This window comes from Callorhinchus milii, unplaced genomic scaffold, assembly GCF_018977255.1.
Source record: "Callorhinchus milii isolate IMCB2004 unplaced genomic scaffold, IMCB_Cmil_1.0 Scaffold5, whole genome shotgun sequence".
In the NCBI taxonomy this organism is placed as follows: Eukaryota; Metazoa; Chordata; class Chondrichthyes; order Chimaeriformes; family Callorhinchidae; genus Callorhinchus; species Callorhinchus milii.
In genome coordinates, this window is record NW_024704746.1 from 38,732,599 (window position 1) to 38,756,155 (window position 23,557).

At 42.2% G+C, this 23,557-nt stretch overlaps 2 protein-coding genes across 4 annotated transcripts in view; one reads left to right on the top strand and one right to left on the bottom strand.

Annotated features, from left to right (window-relative positions):
- Nucleotides 1–15,437, top strand: part of tbc1d30 (TBC1 domain family, member 30) — a 38,383-nt gene extending 22,946 nt beyond the window's left edge. For 2 of the 3 annotated variants that reach the window (XM_007904938.2, XM_007904939.2), the window contains 7 exons: nucleotides 525–630; nucleotides 4,753–4,865; nucleotides 5,742–5,881; nucleotides 8,840–9,049; nucleotides 11,220–11,291; nucleotides 12,241–12,312; nucleotides 14,280–15,437. In XM_007904938.2, the coding sequence (XP_007903129.1) occupies nucleotides 525–630; nucleotides 4,753–4,865; nucleotides 5,742–5,881; nucleotides 8,840–9,049; nucleotides 11,220–11,291; nucleotides 12,241–12,312; nucleotides 14,280–15,043 (1,477 nt within the window). In that variant the 3' untranslated portion in view covers nucleotides 15,044–15,437. The remainder of the gene's footprint in view (nucleotides 1–524; nucleotides 631–4,752; nucleotides 4,866–5,741; nucleotides 5,882–8,839; nucleotides 9,050–11,219; nucleotides 11,292–12,240; nucleotides 12,313–14,279) is intronic. The other variant, XM_007904940.2, reaches the window with a different exon arrangement.
- Nucleotides 15,438–15,863: 426 nt separating this feature from the next.
- vhll (von Hippel-Lindau tumor suppressor like) lies at nucleotides 15,864–21,494 on the bottom strand. The gene is made up of 3 exons (XM_007904937.2): nucleotides 21,256–21,494; nucleotides 19,548–19,682; nucleotides 15,864–16,176 (listed from the first exon to the last, which is right to left on the bottom strand). Exons 1-3 carry the CDS (start codon nucleotides 21,491–21,493, stop codon nucleotides 16,010–16,012), a joined length of 540 nt encoding a protein of 179 aa, XP_007903128.1. The 5' UTR covers nucleotide 21,494; the 3' UTR covers nucleotides 15,864–16,009.
- Between the last annotated feature and the right edge of the window lie 2,063 nt (nucleotides 21,495–23,557).

Consider the following 23,557-nt stretch of genomic DNA (forward strand, 5'->3'; position numbering starts at 1 on the left):
CCTGAATAAGGTTACCTATCAGAGAGGCAGCCAGCTTCCACTTAGTGCTGTGTCTGACAGACCACTGATCCTGACAGTGCATTGACATGGGCGGTAAAGTGCTTCCCTGCCAAGACTAGGATTTTAATCTGTGAGTACCATTTTGCACCACCAAGTTACCAAAAAATGTATCTAATATTAAATATTTAATATCTAACATCAAATATTGCAGGAACATTTTAAATCAATATTCAATGGAAAAATCAATTTAAATGAATGGATTGCATCATATAACCATTATCTATTTACCAATTGCGAAGCATTAGTGTGTAGGTTTGCTAGTCAAAGTTGTTTTTAAAATTAAGAAAAGTTTTGTATGCCAATATCTGTTGGAAAGCATTTTTGCCTGTGTTTAACAACAACAAAAAATTATACTTGTGCAGCACCCTTCAAGTTGGAAAGACGACCCAGGGTTTAAAATAGATAATTGGTGTATTTTTCTTGCAGCAGCAATAATGACAGCAACCTCTTTGTTATTTAACCAGGAGAATTGAAGACTGCGAGAGTGCAGATGAGTTTTACAGCACGATGGGAAGACTGACTCAAGAAATGTTGGAGAATAATCTGATTGACAGCAGTGAGCTGATGCAGGTCAGCAGCTTGGTTCCTGGTGTTTTTTGTTTGAATTTCAATGGGTCATCAAACAAAAACCTACAGATAAGAAAGGTCTCGAATTGTTCCCTGGTCTTACTCAATTTGCTGATATTGAATGAAGTTCCAGGGGGTGCAATATTATTGGCTTTTCAAAGTGCCTGATGCTGGAAGTGTATGTCAGCTGCCCCCCTGCTCCTGCATGTTATCCAGTGACCCCACCACATGCACACACTGCTAAATTGTGTAGTCTCCCAATTACCACTGGAGGAATTCTCTCCCATTAACTAAGAAATAGGTAATATTCCACCCATTGCTTGGGCTCACAGTCTACATCTCGTTCTGTGCCTTGTTGACCGCCTATACAGTGCTCTGAAAAATAAATGGAGGAATAATGATGGGCAGATGGTGCATTCTTCTCCAATGGCTGACTTGATAAACACTCTGCATGGTGTGTTACTGAGCCATTTAAGATTCTTGGTTCAATTTTGTGCTGAATGATTTCAGACAGGACAGGAGAGCTGGGCAACAATTGGGATCAGTGACCCTGGGCTAGGGTGCTACAGATCAGTCAATTGCCTATCATACAATTGGGTGTCAGTGAGGACTGGATCAGGCTATGCTGTGTTGGTTTCTTCTCTTCATCTCACTCCCATGGTTGAATAGCTTAAAATACAGGACCTGGGTGAATGTTGGAGAAAATGCTGTCATTTGTCCAACTAATTTGCTGGCAGAAGGCTCACATCAAACGATATAATTGTCCTCAAAACAATCACTCAATGAAGAACTATTAAAAAGGAAATAGGCAACAGACTTGTTACTCAGAATTCTAGAATCTGATTTCTTTTTACATGATTGGGGTCTTCTTTCCAATCTTCTCCAACCAGATTTATCAGGTTAATCACGGCTTGCAGTTTTGCGAAATTCATGATGAAATTCGCACAGTATGGATACCAGATACCAAGTCATCAAAGTCTCAAAAAACCCGGTGAGCAGAATTTGCAATCATCCCAACAAATCTGGTTTGCAAATGGCACAATTTAGAACCATTGTCTCATGAATCCGGCATTCTGGATGTTAGCAGAACCGATGACAGCAATGTCATCAATCTAGAAGCAGCTACGCAATGTGTACAAGGAAGTGCTGCTTCCTGAGTAATAAAAAGCAGTTTGCTCACAGAATGCAGTTGTGTGACCTTCAGATTGTTGCAACAACCAGCTGTCAGCTTTCAATTGTCATGGCAATGAGGGCAAGTAGAAGCCACAGTCATTTTTCTCCTGTCTGCTCCAATATCTTTCCTTACCTCTTCTGCAGGCACTGATTCATCCTCGCGAATAGTTCCAAAAACAAACATGTAAGACTAGCCATAAAACCAGCAAATATATCTTTCTAACTGGAGGAAACCAAGCTGTCCTCCTTATCTTCACTTCCTGAATGCTCTGTCTGGATAAACATTATTGGTACTTTGCGAGGCTAAGACGGTACGTGACTTGTTCCCAATGCAGGAAATTGAACCATTCTAGCGAATGTTTCATGTAAACACTGAGTGCAGATGGAAGAGCTTTCAGTGTGTTACAGCACAGAAAATGTGGGATCAGATTAATGGTTTGGGTTAGTCAGTTCCAGGCATGTATCTGTGTTGCCATTCGGAATTTATTTGACAGACACACATTAACAAATGACAGCAACTATTAGTTATATTCTTGTTCACTGATCCATCACAGCCGGTACAAGTTGTAAACCACACAAGGTCATTCAGATTGTTGTAAAGTACAATGAGGATTTGGGATGGGTTAGAGAAAATGCTCCCCATTACACCTTTATTGATGCATACTGATACCAGGTTAAGGTAGATTTTGAACACCTGGAAAGCCCTAAGCAATAATTTGTTTTTATTAAAAATGTTGCTGGATAAATATAATAGTGATGAGCAAATTGCATTTAAAAAAGGAAACTTGCGGGTTCCTTAATGTCACTTTTATCCACAACGATTATGAATATATTGTTCAGATGTTGATACAACATTAAGGATAGAAAACATGGTAGTTCCCCAAGTCCATTGTTTATGGATGGCCCATATGATTATTCAGACATTTCACATTATATTATACTTCACTATTGACCTTACTTTCTAAAGTTTTTTTTTCTTTCCTCACTTCTCTCCGCCTCCTTTCCTGAAGGTGGTGACTCCTGCTGGGTACTGTTCTGAAGTACTGGCAAGTCTCTGATACTGGCAATCTTTATGTGTGATCTGACACTGTGAGCGCCAGCAAGCTGTTTAGGAGGGGAGTGGGAGAGGGAGCATTATTAGCCCAATTGCATCCATATGCAACATCACTCAATCACATCTTCCTGCAAGAATGAACAAGATGTTGATCAGAAGCAGGAACTCTGGCTCTTTTTCCCTCTGTAGCCCTGGCAGGCTTCTGGGGCACTACCCTGTCTATATAAATGCAAGTTGTTGTTGTTGTTATCATAGTGTCATAGTGTCCCGACGTGAAAGGCGCTCTATAAATGCAATCTTGCTGTTGTTTCTACCTTAAGTGTGGTTATTAGCAGGAGTCAGGAGAGCAGCAGAAGAACGTACTAACCATTCTACGTTTTCAAACAACAGTCAACATTTGTTTGGTTACTGGAATTTAATATACGTTGTATACACTGAAACAATTGCATCCACCTAACAATATCCTTTTCACCAGGAACAGGGTTCTAATAAAAACAGTTTTGTTAGGAGAGAAACCTTGTACAACTGAAAGGACTGGATCAGTTACTGCAGCCTACGGATATCGCAAGTCTTGTATCAGCAATCTTGGGCGCTGGCCCAACGCAGAAGCTACAGTATAACTGTTGACTGATCATTGCTGCAATGCTTTACAGCTGCATTCAAAAGGTGGTCCTACACCACTGGTAATGCACATTCTCTGCAACACTAAAACTTCAGCTAGCCCTTTCCAATGCCATTATTTCGCCCTGACTATAAGATGTCCTATCATTGCACCAATATCCAACCTAGCAATTGAACAGGTGACGTTTCTCCATTACTGCTGCTCTTGAATTATTATTGATTTTATTTTTTTCATGGGAAAGCTCTATGAAATGGGCGATAACAGCTTGTGTTGTGTGTATGTTTACCTGCGGGGTGGGGAAGTGAGGTTGTGTCATCCATTAAGTTGCAATGGCCAGATTGCTTTGATAGAACAAAACACTTGGTGCAGCATCTTATATTACCATTAACCTCTGAATAAATGAACATCATGTAGTGTGTTCATCAGCAAACTTAAAATAAATACATTTTATAATGGATTTTGGCACTCAATACAATTTAGGACCTTTAGTATTTTATTTTAAGAAGAGTTTTGTTTGAACAGATTTTGCATGTGTGTAATTGCCCTGTCAAACTGTTTTTAAAAAATGCATGCTGTGTGAGAACCCCTCTTCCAGCTGGTCCTTAAGCTTTGGTGCTTGAAGTGTTTAAACAGTCCTTGCCACGTTCTGGCATGCTTCATTGTGAATGATGTCAGGTCAGTGAGATATGCAGTGAATACAGAAGATGCAGAGTCAACCCACTGCCATTGAGAGTGGGTGTCTATTCTGAGAAACAGGATTGGTAAATTGGAAATGACAACTAGAGCTAAGACTGTCCGAAAGCAAACAATTTTTAACATGATTTGCTTCATTAGGAAACAGATACGGTCGAAAGAATTCTAGGATTTCATTTCCAAAATGATCTAATAATTGTTTATCGTTTTTTTACTCCATGTGTGAGATAGTTGCAGTAGGTACTGATTGTAAATTTTGATAAGAAAGAATAATGGAGACAAGGACAGACTTGGACAGGTTTTAGAAGAATGCTTCAGTTAGGCATGCCAGCAGGGTAAGTGCATTGGTCCTGACTGCCAAGGCAGTGAATTCATTTTCAGCCCTCCACTGATGTGCCTACCCGTTGGGGATAATGTGCTGGTAAGTGTAACACTCTCTAACAATGTGTAATTATAATAGGAAACCACACACATTGAGAAGTCACTAAACTTACTAGTGCATGGAGGTTATCCATGTGTTTTTATGCAATTTAAGGAACTAATGCTCCCTTTCAATACTGTGTCTTGCTTTCCTTGTTTACAGACTCTCTATTCAATGGCTCCTTTTCCCTTTCCACAACTGGCTGAACTTAGAGAGAAATACACTTACAATATCACTCCATTCCCAGCACCTGTAAAGTCTTCTGCATCACAAGGGTAAAGATACAATTCTTAATAATGCAATACATTTGTATCCATTTGTTTTTGGTCAACCTGTCTGACACATGTGGAAACCCATCACCATGCTTAAGAATATCCGAACCAAACTGGGAGTCCACGCATACGTATATATCCAGTACATAGAGATAAAGCTCAATTTTAAGGTTGCATATTGATTGCTAAAATAAGTTGATTCTTGAGACCCTAACTTCACTAACTTCACTGGTCTTGTAGAGTGCAGGTTGGGACTCGCCAAGGCCAGATGCAAATTTAAAATCTCACGACCAAAATGTCGTGTTACCACTGAAATGTCTAATAAGTCTTAAAGAAACACTGATTTTTTTAAATTTAGATAATATGGTAGATATCACAACATTTTGGTCACCTTGTATATCTTGCTGCAGCATTTGACCATTCACACAATACAATGAGTGGTGGAGGTGATTGATTTAAAGGCTATAAAAAAATCTGGCTTCTTGTGATATCTCACAGTCTTGTAGCCCTTCATTTTATAGCACTGAGATGACTAGACTGTAACATTACTTGAACAATGCTTATTTGGATTTTAGCTGTCAGGCTGGCTCAGTTGGTTGCACTTCGAGTCACAAGGCTGTGGGTTCAGGTCCAACATTGGGATTTTGAATTTACATAGTCTAGGTTGACACTCCAGTGCTGGGGGGCACTGCATTGTTCAGGTGCTATCCTTCAGAGTAAAATTTACTGCCATATTCACCTATGAAATATGCAGTCACTAGACTTTACAGTAATTCCAGTGAAGCACTTCTTAACATCACTCTGATGTGAAAGGTGCTATATCAAATGTAAGGATTATTATTTTCCTTCCTCTTCTACCTCATTTAACTAACACTACAGGAGCCTGAATAAAATGAAGGATAGTGATGAAGAGATTGATCTGGATGATGAAGATGCTATGGCTTCTGCCGTCGGCTGCCTGGGACCATTTAGTAGTTTGCTGGCACCAGAACTACAGAAATATCAAAAACAAGTTAAAGGTAAGGGTTTTTTTTGTTGCTGATGTTATCTGAAAGCAGAAAAGTTTAATTAAGCAGAAAAACCTAAAGAAAGCAGAAATGCACACATGATTGTAATCTGTGACTTCCTTAGCAAATTCATATACATGAATGGGGTTTAAAATGATTTTTTTTAGCATCCAATTACTTTCCAATTTTCTCCTCACTGGCTGGTACCTCTCTGTCATGTGTGATCTTTGGCAGACAGTGCAGGCAGGCCTTTCGACTGTAGAGGGTGTCACAGCTGAGCCTGTCCTGGCTGCCACACACACGGTCAACTGGTAGAGGGTGCTGCAGAGAGTGCAGAGCACGATTCCTGGCTGCTTTTCTCTTCCCTAACCATGGGAGAGCTGGAGCTAATAGCCCTCGTTGAGACGTGAAAGTCTAGTATGGACCAGGATTCGAACTAGTGAGCTTCTAGTCGTAAGATGCAACAGTATCCACTACACCACAACAACAACAACAACAACAAGATTCCATTTATAGAGCGCCTTTCACGTCAGGAGGACGTCCCAAGGCGCTGCACAGTTGGGTCATGACCCGAGCAGGGGGGAAATGGTCAGGGTGAGGGGAGGGAAGGGAGGGAGAGAGGAGGGGGGAAATGGTCAGGGTGAGGGGAGGGAAGGGAGGGAGCGAGGAGGAGGAAGAGAGTCGAGAGGGGAGCTGAAGGCACGGTCAAAGAGAAAGGTTTTGAGACCGGCCTTGAAGGAGGAAAGGGAGGAAGCAAGGCGAAGGCACTGGGGGATGGAGTTCCAGAGCCTCGGGGCTGAGAGGCTGAAGGCCCGACCACCGATAGTAGGGCGGTTGGGGCGGGGGACGTGGAGCAGACCGGAGCCAGAGGAACGGAGGGTACGGGCAGGTAGGTAGGGGGATAGTAGGTTGGAGAGGTAGGAGGGAGCAAGGCCGTGAATGGCCTTGTAGGTGAGGATGAGGATCTTGAAATCAATCCTCTGGGGGATGGGGAGCCAGTGGAGGCGAGCGAGGGTAGGAGTGATGTGGTCCCGAAGCCTGGTGCGGGACAGTACACGAGCTGCAGAGTTCTGAATGACCTGCAGCTTGTGGAGGGAGGTGCCGGGAAGGCCGGCGAGGAGAGAGTTCCCATAGTCCAGCCTTGAGGTGACAAAGGCGTGAACCAGGGTTTCAGCAGCGTGAGGGGTGAGGTAGTGCCGTAATCTGGCGATATTCCGGAGGTGATGGAAGGCGGTGCCAGTTGTGGTGCGGATGTGAGGGAGAAAGGACAGCTCAGGGTCGAACAAAACGCCGAGGTTCCTGACTGGCTTTGAGAGGTGGAGAGTGCAGCCTTGGATGCTGATGGTGTCAGCGCCTGAGGTGCGGAGGCGCTGACGTGAGCCAATCAGGAGGGCCTCGGTTTTTCGCACGTTGAGCTGAAGAAAGTTGTCTCTCGTCCAGGACTCGATGTCGGACAGGCAGGCTGTCACAACTTAATAAGGTTCCCATCAGAAATTGGAACCTTTAATTCAGATTAGAAATGGGAAGGGAGATTGCTTCTTCAGAAGTAGATCATGTTGGATAAAATTCTCTTGAGTCAGCACACCATACTTCCTATTACCAAAAGAACTCCCCGCTTGTGGGACTTTGGAGCTTCATTAAGAAATCCCATTAGAAATCGTATCTTTTAGTAATTTCAATGAGATTAAAATAGACACTTCTGTCAACCAGGTGCTCAGTTTGTGTCAGACTCCGAGACCGCACGCTGCTGGTATAATTATGATGGTATTTCAATTTTGGTTTTGAACCATTGCAACATTTTAATTAATGACTTTGTTTTCAACTATCACAGCACCTCCTTTATTATCATTGGCCCACATTATGTGTTCCTCCCTACTTCCACCCTGAGTCATTGGAGCTAATTTCAGAGCTGTTCAGTCGTTGAGATGTCTCAAAGACGTGACAAGCCAATATATTAAATGCAAGGATTATTATTATTCAGTTAGGGTTGTTAGGTCTCCTAATTATCAGTGTTGCTGAGCAGTTTTATACAAGAGGAGTCAATATAAACCCATATATATATCATATGTGGGTTTACATTATATATATAATTTATATATATAATTTATATATCATACATATATAAAATTTATATATATATATATATAAAATTTATGTATCATATATATATATAAAATTTATGTATCTAGAGAGAGAGACCACCCAGAGGGCTGGCTCAATTCTGACATTCTGTTGCCAAACATGTCACCTTGGAGCCAGTTCAGCTCCAAGGAGACGCCGCTTACCTTCCCCCCCCCCCCCCCCCAAGTAGGATAGTGGGATAACAATGTTCTTTCCTTTATTCCAATGTAAAAATAACAATGTAAAGGTAATGCAGCTTCATCATTAGTAGAAACCCAGCCTGAAGGTAGAAATTGTCTCAGAATTCCCAACGCTTTGTCCTTCCAACTGTAGTGGTAATCCTGTAGCTCAGTGGTTAGAGCACTCGCCTCGCAAGCGAGAGAGCTGGGTTCAATTCTGGTAGGGTGAAACCATGGGCAAGTTTCCTTGCTTCACACGCCTGATAATAATCCCCCAAGAAAAAGAACACAATAATAATTTGGTCACTCAATCCACGACTGTTTGTGGGACATTGCTGCGCGCAATTGGCTGCCGCATTTCGCCCACAAATATAGTCAATTCACTTTACAGTTTATTCAGTGAAACTCTTTGAGACGTCCAGAAGACGTGAAAAAGTGCTATATTAAATGCAAGGATTATTATGATTAATTACAGTTTGTGAACAAATAAATCCAGGCTTTTATCTGTTGGGTAAAAAATCAAGCCAGCAACAGAGGCTTACATCAGTGATGAAACCTGCACTCTGTGTTAAACCTAGATATAAGCTCACTGAGAGGAATACTGCCCTGCTTACTTACCATGGGGGTGAATTTTAGCTTTGCCGAAGGAGTTTCTGCCTTTGTTCTCTAGATCAGCGGGAAGACCAGATCCTGAAATCGAGCAACATAGCAGAGCTCAGCCCCGGGGCTATCGATGCCAGCCGCAGTGAGCATCACTCAGCATTTAATAGCATGATGATGGAGCGTATGACAACTGACATCAATGCACTGAAGCGCCAGTACGCCAGGATAAAGAAACGGCAGCAGCAGCAACAGGCACACCTCATCTTCATCAGATCAGGTACAGTCAGAGTCTTCCAATTCAGAGGTGGGAGTGCTACAAACTCAGCCTGGCTGACATGAGCCAGGCTGCTAGTTTATTGACTTACTTGCATTTCCATCGTTTCTGCTTTTTACCGGATACAGTTGCAGCCACTAATTATATAGTGCTTCAGTATTGGCTTCATGTCTCTTGTTCTTTTAGTTTACTAACCACCTTGCAAATCCAGCCATGCTTAGTTTCACTGATATCATGGTCTATAACAATACAAATCACATTTGTATAGCGCCTTTCACGTCGGGAGGACATCCCAAGGAACTGATAGTCTGCGTTGGAACTGAATCAAATGTGTTCTTTAAGATAGGTGGCTATTTATGTAGATTTGTAGATTGTATCGACTTCTTTAAAGGTCCTGCTTCAATGTTTCACTGTATTTTATTCTGACTAGTTAGAATCTCCTTTCATATCCAGTTAAAAATATATTTTCCTTATGATGTGCATTTTACTTCATGGTTTTTGTGACAATTAGCAAACTGAATGGGAGACTAAAGAGCTCTCACACAGCTGATCAAATGGCTCAACAGGACTCATCAGGAGCTGTAGAAATATATTGCCTGAGATAAAGGACATTACTACACTCAGGTCTGAAATGAGGACTTTTAATCCTTGTTCTATGATGATGCAGACAAAAAAAATCTTTTCAAATGATTTTTAAAATTCAGTTTAGCCATTATTCAGCAGAGAGTCAAATAATACATTGATCACCTGCAGAGATTTGAAAAAGTAAGTGCACTTTTTAATTCTGAAGGGTAGATTTCATTTTTAAAATACATTTTTTTTAAAATGTTTACATTGAGTCCCAAAGATAAAAGCACATCCTAGCACTGAGATTCGGATTACAATCATTCGATCTGGGCCTGAGTTAGCCAGAGAATAGAATTCCTTTCTCCAAAACGATGCCAAAGGGAAGAAAATGAAAACTAAATCTGCAAAGTTTTTGTTCCCCCCTTATTGTATATTATTATTATTGCGTATTGGAGCCCCCACTATATTGATGTCTCCACTTCTTCTCAATTCATTTTTTTAAATAATTTTTTTAAACAACATATTCTTCCCTCCTGTCCTGAAGGTGCTGATTCTGGCTGCTGGGCTGCAGATCTGGAGGTACCAGTTGTCCTCTTGATCAAGTGATTATTCTCCATGTGTGCGTTCCCACCAGTGGGCAAGTGATAGCAAGCTGTCCAGCTGAACACAGTCTTGTCCTCATATTCACTTTCCAGCAGAGGGCACCAAAACGTGATTGGGAGCTGAGTTGAGATCCATTTTATTGCCGGCAAAGACTAGGGATTGAACCTGTAGTGTAGTAGACTGGCAGTGCATTTACCTACTCAACCTTTGAGGGACCTGTATTTGTTTTTTTATACTAGGATCTTTGTTCCGTCCAGACATTGAGCACTACAACTGCTCAATTCACAAGATCGGCTTGAAAGAAGAAAGACCTCGGCCCTTTTGATTTTATCTTTCCAGAATACCTACCCATCACAGCATCAAGCTATTAAATTAATCCAGAAACCTGAGCTCAACAGCCTTCTTTTCTGGTTGTTAACCGCTACCCTTTGGATAAAGAAATACCATCTTGAAATTGCCCTTTGAAACTCTAAACCTATGCCCTCTTGTTCTGCTGCCTTCCCATATCGGAAAGCACTGTACTGAGTTTACTTTCTCAATTTCTCTATATGGGGCCTGACAGGGAGCAATTTTGCAATTTTCAATTTTTTTTTAGAACTCAAATTAACTCACTCTTTCTTATAAGTCTTAAAACCAGCTCTAATTCCTGCTAGGTGCTTGTCACTCTATCACTCAATTGTTCTGCATAGGACTGCATCTGCATAAGTGCCATCCTTCAACTGATCACATGCCATTTATTTTGCTGAACATGTCAATCGCTGTTTTCTCCTTACATTCACAACATGCATTATGTTTATGTTCTCAAATTGATGTTAGGATTTATTCCATAACCCTAAGATGCTCCTCTCCTCAAATGCCAGGACAGAAATCACTAATGTAGGAGAACCCTGATGGTCCAAGGGCAACTCGTCACCTTGCTAACACTGCAAAGCTTCTGGAGACTAAGCACAGCTGCAAGAACTTTGTTCCACACTTTTTTATACTTGTTTGTTTCTTTTATTAGGAACAGAAGAAGAAATTAATCCTGGGATCATCCCTGATCCCAGGGACCAGATGAATAATGCTATTGGAAGAAGTTAGTGTTTTATTTTTTGTTTTTATTATTTTATTTATAGGTATTTTAATTTCACCAATATGATTGTAATACAGTAAACGCCTGATAACTCGTCACTCCAAGGTGAAAAGGCTCAGTGACAAATTATCTTGAACGGCCGGTTAGGTGTATGTATAAATCCACAAATAAATGCGGTCGGTATATTGATAGTATGATAACTTAAATGATAGTGACAAAAGCCAGGATCAAGTTATCAAGAATTTACTTAACAACTTAACCTGTGCCCTCTTGATCTGCTGCCTTGCCATATCTGAAAGCACTGTTCTGAGTTTTCTTTCTCAATTCCATTTAAAATTGCATAGACCTCTATACTGTGTCCTATGAAGCATCTTTTTCCAAGACTGAAAAGACCTAACTTGTCTAATTGTTATTCATAACTCATTGCTCTGACACTAAGCATCATCCTCGTTGCTCTTCTCTGTTGAACAGCCTCTGGAGTGTGGACAGCCCCGTTACACCATGTGCAGAATTGTACTCTACTCCAGCGTAATTCCTTCTTTACCTTTTCGATTTTCTTTTTAACTCAAATTAATTCACTCTTTTTCATGTAAGTCTTAAAATCAGCTCTAATTCCTGCTTGTCACTCTCTATCACTCAATTGCTCTACATAAGTGCCATCCTTTAACTGATCACTTATCACTCGTTTTGCTGAACATGTCAATCGCAGTTTTTGGCTCATATTCACAACACACATTGTGTTTATGTTCTCCTATTCATGTTAGGATTCATTCCATAACCCTAAGATGCTCCTCTCCTCAAATACCACGACAGAAGTTACTAAAGTAGGAGAACCCTGATGGTCCCAAGAGCAACTCGTCACCTTGCTAACACTGCAAAGATTCTGGAGACTAAGCACAGCTGCAAGAACTTTGTTCCACACTTTTTTATACTTGTTTGTTTCTTTTATTAGGAACAGAAGAAGAAATTAATCCTGGGATCATCCCTGATCCCAGGGACCAGATGAATAATGCTATTGGAAGAAGTTAGTGTTTTATTTTTTGTTTTTATTATTTTATTTATAGATATTTTAATTTCACCAATATGATTGTAATACAGTAAACTCCTGATAACTCGTCACTCCAAGGTGAAAAGGCTCAGTGACGAGTTATCTTGAGTGGCCAGTTAAGCCTATGTATAAAACATAAATAAATGCGGCCAGGATATTGATAGTATGATGACTTAAATGGCAGAGACAAAAGCCAGGATCAAGTTATCAAGAGTTAGCTGTATATTAAGAGACTAAAGTTACATTGCCACTTGGAATAATTTAATATTTTGCTTCTGTAGGGTATACGAGTCTAATTTTTTTAATATTCACCCCCAAAAAAAGTTCCTCTTTATTCTGTGTATATATATTTATTCATTGGAGCAGTTCATGGCGGTTCGGTGAACTTTGGGGTCTTAAAATCAATCTTCCTTCACAAGGGTTGAATGGTGAATAAGTTCATCCATCTGAATGTAATATCTGGTTCTTTTATTGGTCTTTTCTTAGACACTCCACCCCCACTGGAATATTTGTTTTCTTGTGAAGCAATGTGGTGTTGGGAAATAAGACACCTTTCCACTCCTCATGTTCAATTTGTGTGGTTACTGTACAACAAAACAACAACCACAAAATTACATTTATAAAGGGCCTTTCACATTGGGAGGATGTCCCAAGATGCTGAACAGTCGTGCGTGGACCTGAGCGTGGGGGGGCAGGGTTGAGATGAGGGAGGGCAGAGGTAGGAGGGCAGCACGGTCGAAAAGGAGGGTCTTGAGTCGTACCTTGGAGGAGGCAAGGGAGGGAGTAAGGCGAAGGGATTGTGGGATGGAGTTCCAGAGTGTGGTGGCAGAGACTGAAAGCCCAGCCGCTGATGGTAGGGCCGGTCGGGCGGGAGACACGGAGCAGACCGGAGCCTGCTGAATGGAGGGAATGGACAGGTTGATAGGGGATCAGCAGGTCAGAGAGGTAGGAGGGGGCAGAGCTGTGGAGGGCCTTGAAAGTGATGATGAGGATTTTGAATTCTATCCCCTGAGGGATGGGGAGCCAGTGGAGCCGGGCGAGGGTGGGGTTGATGGGGTCACAGAGCCTGGTGCGGGAGAGGACACGAGCTACAGAGTTCTGGATAATCTGCAGCTTGTGCACGGAAGAGGTGGGGAGGCCGAAGAAGCATGGAGTTTCTGTAGTCGAACCTTGTGATGACGAATACATGTATGAGGGTTCCGGCGGCCTGAGGGGTGAGGCAGTGGTGGAGTTGAGCAATGTTGCATTGGTGGGGGAAGGCAGAGCAGGTCATGGCACGGATATGGGGGAGAAAGGACAGTTGAGGGTCGAACAAGACGCCTGGGTTTCTGACTGACTTGGTGAGGTGGAGTGGGCATCCTTGGATGCTGATGCTGCCAGTGCCTGAGGTGTGGAGGTGCTGACATGAGCCAATCAGGAGGCCTCTGTCTTCATAACATTCAGCTGTAGAAAGTTGGCTCTCATCCAGGACTTGATGTCTGACAGACTGTCAGGACGTCAGTTGGTTGTGAGCTGTGAAGGCTGTGTTCAATCTCCAAACATTGTATGATTTGTGTTTTAACAACTTTGCACTACAGTCAATAAGTAATAAATGAATACTGTACTCTACTCCCTCACCTCAACTAATGTCCATCTCAAGATGTACCTGTTTGACCATGCTTTCAGTCATTTTTCCCCTCCCCCACCCTCTTCAGTTTCCACCCCCAAGTTCAAGTACGCACCCAGCAGCGTTAACCACTTTGACACATTCTCCTGATGTGAAAGGTGCTACATCAATGTAAATTATATTGTATGTATGGAACCCTTTTATTCCAACCTGAACTTTATGTGCCAGCTGTGATTTATTCTGCTAATGGTTTCAGGGAATGTGGAGATGGGATTCTGCAGCTGGAGAATGTAACCTGCCCAATCTTTTATTAATTAGCTTTTCCTTTCATTGACAGCTGAGGGACCTGTCTCCACACTACTGCCTTCACAGGTCACTCAGGCTCCAATGATGAACCACCTGCTTCTTGGTAAGAAACTGAGAACGACTAACAGGGTCACTCGAAATGCCACTTTTCACACGCCCGGGTCAAAGAGCTCACACGAAGATGCGAAATCCAAGCTGAACTCGCCATGGCGCACTCACATTCGAGTTCACCGAAAAAACTTAGCAAGGAACAAGAGCCAGCTGAGCTGCAGTGACACCATAGGGCTAATTGAGGAGCAAAATAACCCGACTAAAGAGAGACGTGACAAACCAGTTGTGGAACTGTCCCTGAGCTCTGCTGAGAGCGCAGAAGCGGACAGCAAAAGCGTTGAGGATCGAGTATCAGCACCAGCAGATGGGCAATCTCCTGAACCAGTTTACAGGGATTCAAATGGTAACATGACTGTAGTTCAGGATCAGCTCGAAGCTTTAGACCTAAGCCAGACTGATGCTAATGCGGAGGAGCTACCCAGTCCACCGCAGAGCCAAAGGCACTCATCTGACTCTTCAGATTCTGACAAAGGAACTTCAGACATAGCACACAGATCCAGCACGACAAAGACACAAGGATTCAGCCCTTTTCCTAGTGTTAAACCTCCCAGGAAGTCAGCTGCAGCAAGAAATTTGGGATTGTACGGGCCGACAGAGCGGACCCCAACGGTCCATTTTCCCCACATGAGCACTAGCGTTAACAGAACAGGGAACAGCAAGCAAAATGTGATCAAGAAACGTTGAAGAGGCCAGGGCAGCACTGGGCGGGGACTGATTGATTCTAATTTATTTCTATATTGAAATAGTGTGTGGTGTGTCAACTAAGAACTCAAATCCTTCATCATGTCCAATGTTGTAAATCTTATCGTGTGTAAATGCATTGNAAAAAAATCTTTAAAATATTGTTAGGGTAATAGTAAAATTCTAAAATACTGCTGTATTAACATGCACTCTCTAGGATACTTGGTCTTAGTCTCTGTACACTGTAATGCACTGTAATGCTACAGTGTGGACTAGTTGAAGGGGAAATTTAAAATGAATGCACAGTAATTCAAAAAATTCCAACACAAATTTAACAGTTGTTGTACACCTCGGTATCGTGAACGTGATAATAAATACCACTGTTTGCAACTTCAAATGAATTTTTATTTTTTTAAGCTTGGATAGAAATTAAAGCTCAATTTTCACTGTCGTACCTATAATGAACCTGCATTCGTTCTGTTTAGTGTTTGTGTGTCTGCTTTTGCCTTTCTGTTTGTTGGAAGTGTTTTTTTGTGAAATTGATAGCCAAAGTATTGTGACAGTTCAGTCAAATGGTTTCACAACCCATACATTTCCTGACTCTGTTCCACAGTACACATAAACCATTTGTATGTGCTTACAGAATCATAAAAATTACAGAACAGAAGGGCATCATTTGATCCACTGAGCCTATGGTGAAGATAGCTCCTACACTGCATCAGTCTGAAGAGCAATCCCTGCTCTTTCTTTATACCATGTATTTTTTGGGGGTCAGCCGGGTGTCTGACACATGTGAAAACCCATCACAATGCTTAAGTAGCCAAACCAAACTGGGAATTCCATGCATCCGACCTACACATGGAAATTCCAAAGATAGAAGGGAATTGTGTTGGAGGATGATTGAACAAAATATTCTCACCCATTCCTTAGAATATTTTGTTCAGTCATCCTCTGCTGCTGAGCCTTGAACTATTCAGCGTTCCTGTACCGTAGACTCAACTTTTTAATCTCTTCTTGCAGATTTACTTTATTGCTGAGGTCATCGTGCAGGGAACGTGCTATGTGTAGCATTTTGTAGTCTTCACGCTTTACTAATTTACGAAGATGTTGTAAGCAAATATCCTTCAGAGAATACACTGGAAAAAGAAAAAAAACATGAAGTGGGGTGGCACGTAATTCGTTGACGTTATTTATATTACAATTCTTATTAAACTGCCTCCTGTCCCATAATTCAGTGACCCATTCTTAGGTCAGACCACAAGCGATATGAATTGTATCCCACAGTTGCTGACCATGCATCTTGCATGACTACCTACACAGGCAACGGTGCAAGATGAATTGTATCCCTCAAATAGAAATGCAATGAACTCTTTCAACTAATGCTTCTTGTTGGTCTGCTTAGTGCACATCATGATACACTGAATTTTTTTTCACATGGGTCTTATTTCAATGTCAGTCTTATTACATTTTCCAGACCCAGGTATTTCTCTGCAGTCAGTCACACAGCAATAGGGCTGACATTTGTGTGAGACCTAATAGTTCAACACACAATACACAAGATATTTTACAAGTGTTAATCAACACTTACTAAGAACTCTGAACAGTGCAGAGCACAAACTAACTGGATAAAAACAAATTGGAAGCTGCACTCTGAGCCTTTAAGCCAAACTATTAAGCATTTACTTGGGACCACACATTGTGTGTTGGTGCACAACTGGAGTTTAACCAGCTAAAATCACATACCTTGCCATTGACAGTGCTGTCTGACAAGCTTCCTGCTGCTGCTTGTCTAGCAAGAATCATTTTACCTGTTTAGGGTTTTGGATTGGAGGATTAGCGGGAGCACGAAGTGGCAAGTGGAGTGGGAAGAATCCCTGGTCCAAACCTAGTCTTAATTATTATAATAATATAATAATCCTTATATATTATAATAAGTAATTAGAAGCACTTCACAGAATATACTGTAAAGTGGATTCATTGAATATTTTGTGGGTGAAACTCGGCAGCCAGTTTGCACAAAGCAGTGTCCCACAAACAGTCGTGGAGTGAGGGACCGATTTTATTTGGGGGATTGTTGGCCAGAACATTGGAAGAAACTCGCTTCTCTTTTTGAACAGTGACATGGCATCTTTAACATCGGGGGCTTGAATCCACAACCTGATGCAGAGGCAAAAGCGCTACCTGAGCCAGGCTGACACATTCCAGACACAGGGAAATGATGATGTTTAGGTGGCACATATAAGTAGAACTCTCAATCTGGCCTGGATACTCTTAAGCAGTATCTTGGCTTTCTACATGGGTCAGTCACCTGGGTGACCAATAAAAATCAAAATACATTTACAGATTTACAAATTTACGGTTATTCATTGCCCTGTACAGGTGATGAAACACTTAACATTCTTTGCAAATTGGCCATTTCTGTGGTAGGATAAGCAATAGTTCAACCATATCGAAACAAAATGTGATGAATCTTTCTGTAGTGTGTTGAAATGTGCCAGTCACATGGTTGAATTGTAACTTGGAAGTGCTGTATGTATGGATTAAATCTTCTCGTGACCGTGGGAATAAACCTTCAGTTTCATGGATATTGTGTCATGGTATCATTCAGTGGGTTATTGTTACATGTAACAGTACCATTGTAAAGCCATAAATATCATGGCTATTATAATGCTGTAAGTGTGATTGACTGTGGAGCTACAGCAGGAATGTCACCCTGCAACATCATTACATGGACAACTGCTTTTAAAATGGAATAGCATTTGAAGCCAGAGAATGTGCTAAGAAGACAGAGGCAGGGAAAGAAGAAGTTAGAAATGGAGGTGAGGACATGAGTCTTAAATATCTTGCATTGCACGGTAATACCATTTCCATAAAAGCTTGTAAACTGATTATCTGTTCATTATTATGCAAGAACAACAAAATAACATTTGTATAGCCCCTTTCACATCTGCAGGATGTCCCAAAGGCGCTGGACAGTCAGTGTTACAGACCCAAGCTGGGGTCAGGATTAGGGAGGGTGGAGGGCAGTGGGGGTAGCAGGGTGATCGAAAGCACGGTCGAAGAGGAGAGTCTTGAGATGGGTCTCAAAGGGGGCAAGGAAGGGAGAGAGGTGGAGAGACTGCGGGATGGAGTTCCAGAGGGTGGGGGCAGAGTGGCAGAAGGCCCGCCCGCCAATGTTGGGGCGGGCAAGGTGGTACATGAAGCAGGCTGGAGCCCGCTGAGCGGACGGAGCGGGTAGGATGGTAGGGGGTTAGCAGGTCGCAGAAGTAGGGGGGAGCAAGGCCAGGTAGGGCTTCGAGAGTGAGAAAATTAGCTGTCACCCAGGACTTGATGTCTGACAGACATTCTGTCAGGATAGCAGTGGTCCTGGAGTCATGGGTGGAGGTAGAGAGGTACAGTTGCGTGTCATCCACATACATGTGGAAGTTGACCCCATGTCTGTAGATGATGTCACCAAGAGGGAAGTAAAACTGCACCCGGTTTGGAGTATTGAATTCTACATGGTACATGGTACACATAGAATTCAATACTCCAAACCGAGGATTTAGCACTGAATAAATAATATGCAGACCCCACTGTAATAAGAGAAGTCTGAAGACCAGCACAAAGGGATTGTATTAAACCCTAGGGGGATCTCAGGGTTTGTGATGCTATGGTTTCTGAATTAATTGTTACTGTTGTATTAGAATTTTGTAAAATACAGGCTTGCTTCATAATTCCCTGCATCAGTGATCATACGCCGGGCTTTAAGAGAATAGAAGCAAGCTCTGATATGAACCATTTCCAGTTCTCTTGGTGATGAAGGGTAGGATTAGAATTCAGCAGACACTTGGTGTAATGCTGTCTTGGGAATAATAAAATATGCATTGTAACAAGAAATACATCAATGAGAGATCGAAGAGCATTACAGGGAGACAAATCTTTTTCATCAATTTGCTGCTCTCTTTCTCAAATTGACATTCTCCATATGTGATCCAGAATAGATTCAAGTTCACCCTGCAGGCAAATTTGACAGATCCACCAGAACTCAGAATTGATTGAACCTTCAGTGTCAATTTTGGAAGTTTTGGTTTAGTTCTGACCTTTATTTCACACACACTCTTCCCCCCGAACATTGTTAACAGCACATTGTTGGCTTGCATTGCATGGCCTGGCTGAGTTTTGAACTGATTGCAGCCAATGCCTCCAGAGGCTGCAACAGGGATCGTTTAATGAACTTTAAAATGCTGAGAATGGATAAGTGGTTTACCAAGAAACAGCCCAATTTGATCAAGACCTCTTGTTCATCATATTTGAATGATATATTTGTGCCTCAGGCATATACATCACTTTTTGCAAATGCATCTAAATGAGATCACAACTGGGCACTACCATTTCATCGACATACTGAGTGCACCAAGCAATTATAACTTGAATAATCATGGCACATTTCTACTTGGTTCAATGATCCTTATTTGAGGTGCTTACCTTGATTTATGATCTTTAACAGAACCCTATGTATAGTTACCTGGAATTGTGATGTACGTAGGGATGTAAACACAATTTCCTTCATTATACACGGCAGATGTAGGGAAGTAAATTTCATCCCTGTTTATGCGCAGTTCATCTCCAGTGTCTGCATCTCGAAAAAGCCACGGGTGAGCTGAAAAAAAGTAAAAGGTGNTTTTTTTGGTAAAAAGGAAATCAAAAGGTACAATACATGTAGGCTCTTGAATGATGCAGTAATACAGTCTCAAAACACAAAAGTCTATTGTGTTTCTGTCTTGCTATAGTACAGCACACTCTGACGGCTCAGGTGATTTAAACTACAAGGGATGAGAAATTAAATAGGCACGGTTCCTGCTTGTTATTCATTTGATGCTTGCCATAAATGTGTGTGGATGCCAGATGACAACATCAATCAAAGTTGGGTTTGAAACCCTCAATAGCTGAATAGTTTGGCCGCACTCATTGTATATGCCTATGGCATTCAAGAACAACAAATTACATTTGTATATTGCCTTTCACGTTGGGAGGCCGTTCGAAGTCGCTGGACAATTAGGGATTTGGACCCGAGTTGGGGGGTGTTCGGAATCAGGAGCAGTGGAGAGCAGGAATGGTAAGGGTAGGAGGGTGACCAAAGGCGCAGTCGAAGCAAAGGGTCTTGAGCCAGACCTTGAATGAGGCAAAAGCGAGGCGAAGGGACTGTGGGATGGAATTCAACAGGGTGGGGGCAGAGAGGCTGAAGGTCCAACCACTGATGGTGGGGTAGGCCTGGGGACATGGAGCAGGCCGGAGCTTGCTGAGCAGACTCCAGGCACTACACAGCTGTGCTGAGCCACCTACAGGCTTTAGCTACGTATCTTAATTATTGTGCTTCCGATGCAATTTGATGAAACATATTTTCAGATCAGTTGTTAGCAATTGATTTTAAAATGAAATGGTTAGCATTTAGAATTGATTTAGAACTGTATAAAATAATTCAAATGGCATCGCTTATCACTGCATAGGAAAATCTTCAGACTACAGTACTAAATTCACAAAATTAGTTCAGATGAAGAAGGCCCTTAGCCCACTTTATCTCATTTCTTCCATTATACCTACCCAACCACAACATCAAACTGTTTTATTTAAACAGCACCTCAACCACTCTTCCTGTTTACCCATTCCAACCACTGATTAATCTCTTTGGTAAATAAATACTTCCTGGTGTCTGTCCTGAAATTGCCTTTGCAGCCCGAAACCTGTGTCTTGCTCTACTGTTTTCGGTCATCCAAAAGTATGGTTCTAGGTTTACTTTCTCAAACCCATTTAAAATTGTACAAACCTCCTAATAGGTTCCCCTCTGAGAAGTCACTTTTCAAGACTAGCTTGTCTGATCATTGCTCATAGTTTCTTGAATACTACTCTGAAAACACGGTACTTTATATCCTGCAGAGCAGCGTTTTGGAAAGCGGTCATAAGACTTTTTATTCAAAGTTTAAAAAATAAATAGCTTTTTTTGCATGTCTTACAAAGCGATGCACTGTGGCTACAGTGCCCCTTTAACAGCAGAGTATGAGTAAGCCAGTTTCAGGTCTCCAGGAAACTGCATGGAGATTAGCCAATTTCCTGTCTACGCAGTTCCAGAAACACAGCTCAACTTCAAAGAATGAAGGGGACTGTTAAGTATTATGATGAATGCAAACTGCATAGCAAGGCTCTTTGGTTCCTGTTGATTGTGCCCAGCAACTTACTCAGATATGTGCACATATCCAGGGATTCTCCTGGCTCAATATCGTCGTACTGCTGAGGAAATCCTTCAAAGTCAATCCACCAGGGTCTCACTGTCCGCTGACTCTTATTGACAAATGAAATAAAAGTGGCTTCGGCTGAATTCAGGGATCTGAGTGGAACTTGCACGGAATCTTCCTCGGTATGATCCATGATGTCCAACCAACCTCTGTCTGGCACATTCCTGCCTGAATGAACCATTTCCCTTTGAACTTAAATCTGATGCAACCAACCAGGAAGTGTTCAGCTTTAAAGGGGCAACCCATCAACTCCACAAAAATGACAAGATCCATCTTAAATGACAAGAAGCAGCACCTAAACTCCCCATGCTCTTCCACTACTGAAATCCCTGCTTTATTTGGACTTGTAATTGGAAAACTGTTTGCAAGCTCAGCTGCGTTCTAAAAGGCCACCCAGTCTTAGCCTGTAAGACTTTGTGGTAAAATGTAAGACCCGGCAGAAATATAAAAAAATTTACATTCAGTCTCAATTTAAAGGTCAGTTTTCTGTAGTTCTTGAAATGACATTCTGTGGGATCGATTTGACAATAAAAACAACAAAATTACATTTGAAATCGCCTTTCACATCGGGAGTATGTCCCAAAGAACTGATAGCCCCTTTGATACTGAATCAAATGTGTTCTTTATGATAGGTGGCTATTTATGTAGATTTGTAGAAAAGACAGGGATCAGGACCCGAGTATAGGGGGCAGGGTTGGGATAAGGGAGGGCAGAGAGGTAGGCGGGCAGCTGAAGACACAGTCGAAAAGGAGTGTCTTGAGTCATGCCTTGAAGGAGGCAAGGGAGGGAGGAAGGCAAAAGGATTGTGGGATGGAGTTCCAAAGGGTGGGAGCAGAGAGGCTGAAAGCCCGGCCGCCAATGGTAGGGCAGGAGACACAGAGCAGGCTGCTGGACGAAGGGAGTGGACAGGTTGATAGGGGGTTACCAGGTCAGAGAGGTAGGAGGGGGCAAGGGCGTGGAGGGCCTTGAAAGTGAGGATGAAGATTTTGAATTCTATCCTTTGAGGGATAGGGAGCCAGTGGAGCCGGGCGAGGATGGAGGTGATGGTGTCACAGAACCTGGTGCGGGAGAGGTCACAAGCTGCAGAGTTAAATAATAATAATAATCCTTGCATTTGATATAGCGCTTTTCACGTCTTCTCGACATCTCAAAGTGCTTCACAGAATATGCTGTAAAGTGAATTGACTGTATATTTGTGGGCGAAACGCGAAACGTGGGCGAAAAGACCAACAAGCAAGGAATTTCCGTAGTCGAGCCTTGAGGTTACAAATGCATGTAACAGGTTTTCAGCAGTGGCGGAGTCAGGCAATGTTGTGGAGATGGGGGATGGTAGAACAGGCCATGGCATGGCAGTTGAGGGTCGAACAAGACGCCTAGGTTCCTGATTGGCTTGGTGAGGTGGAGTGTGCATCCCTGGATGGTGATGCTGACTAACTAGTCCTATCCTTTCTTTCATAAACAGGTCACATAGAATGTCCTTTCAAGAACTACAGATTGCATTTTTTGTTGTTTTTGTTAAGATTCCTGCTGGCATGTGATGATGTGATGTGTGGATGTCTGACGAGAACTTGATCGGACTTGCTTGTTGTAGGATTAAGTTTTGAGTTGATGTTCCCAATAGCTTGATGAACAGTGATGGATTAAAAGGGCTCAGGATTTTCAGATAAAATGGGGGCACCAACTTGGCATAAAACCTTCTTTAAAACCTTTGTCAAGACTTAAACAGGAGGGCAGGACCAGGGTGGTATTTGGCTAAGGTAGCTGTCACTCATCAGGAAGGATAGGTTCTAGGTGATGATTGCCTGGTCTGGGCTGTCACTCACCTAGATATAATGCTCTGGGGGTGGCATAGGGAGCCATTCACAGAGGCATCCAGGAAATTCCTGGTTTCCCATTTAGACAGTCTGTCCCTGCTGATGACAGTATAACTGAGAGCTGCCCAGCACTGATCTGCACATTTTGCTGGGGAGGGAATACCCCTTTCCTTCCCCCCTCTACACATACACAAACAAAGTGGTAGTTGACACACAAATAATTCTGCCACACTTCCTATTTGCTTATGTTGTCTTTACTTATAATAATCCTTGCATTTGATATAGCGCATTCCCGACAGCTTGAAACCTTGGGCAAGTTTCCTTACTCCACACGCCTGATAATAATCCCTCAAGAAGAAAAAAACAATAAAAGATTAAACGCAGATGCTGGAAATTGTGGACCTGAAATGTTGACTCACTTTCCTTTCCCC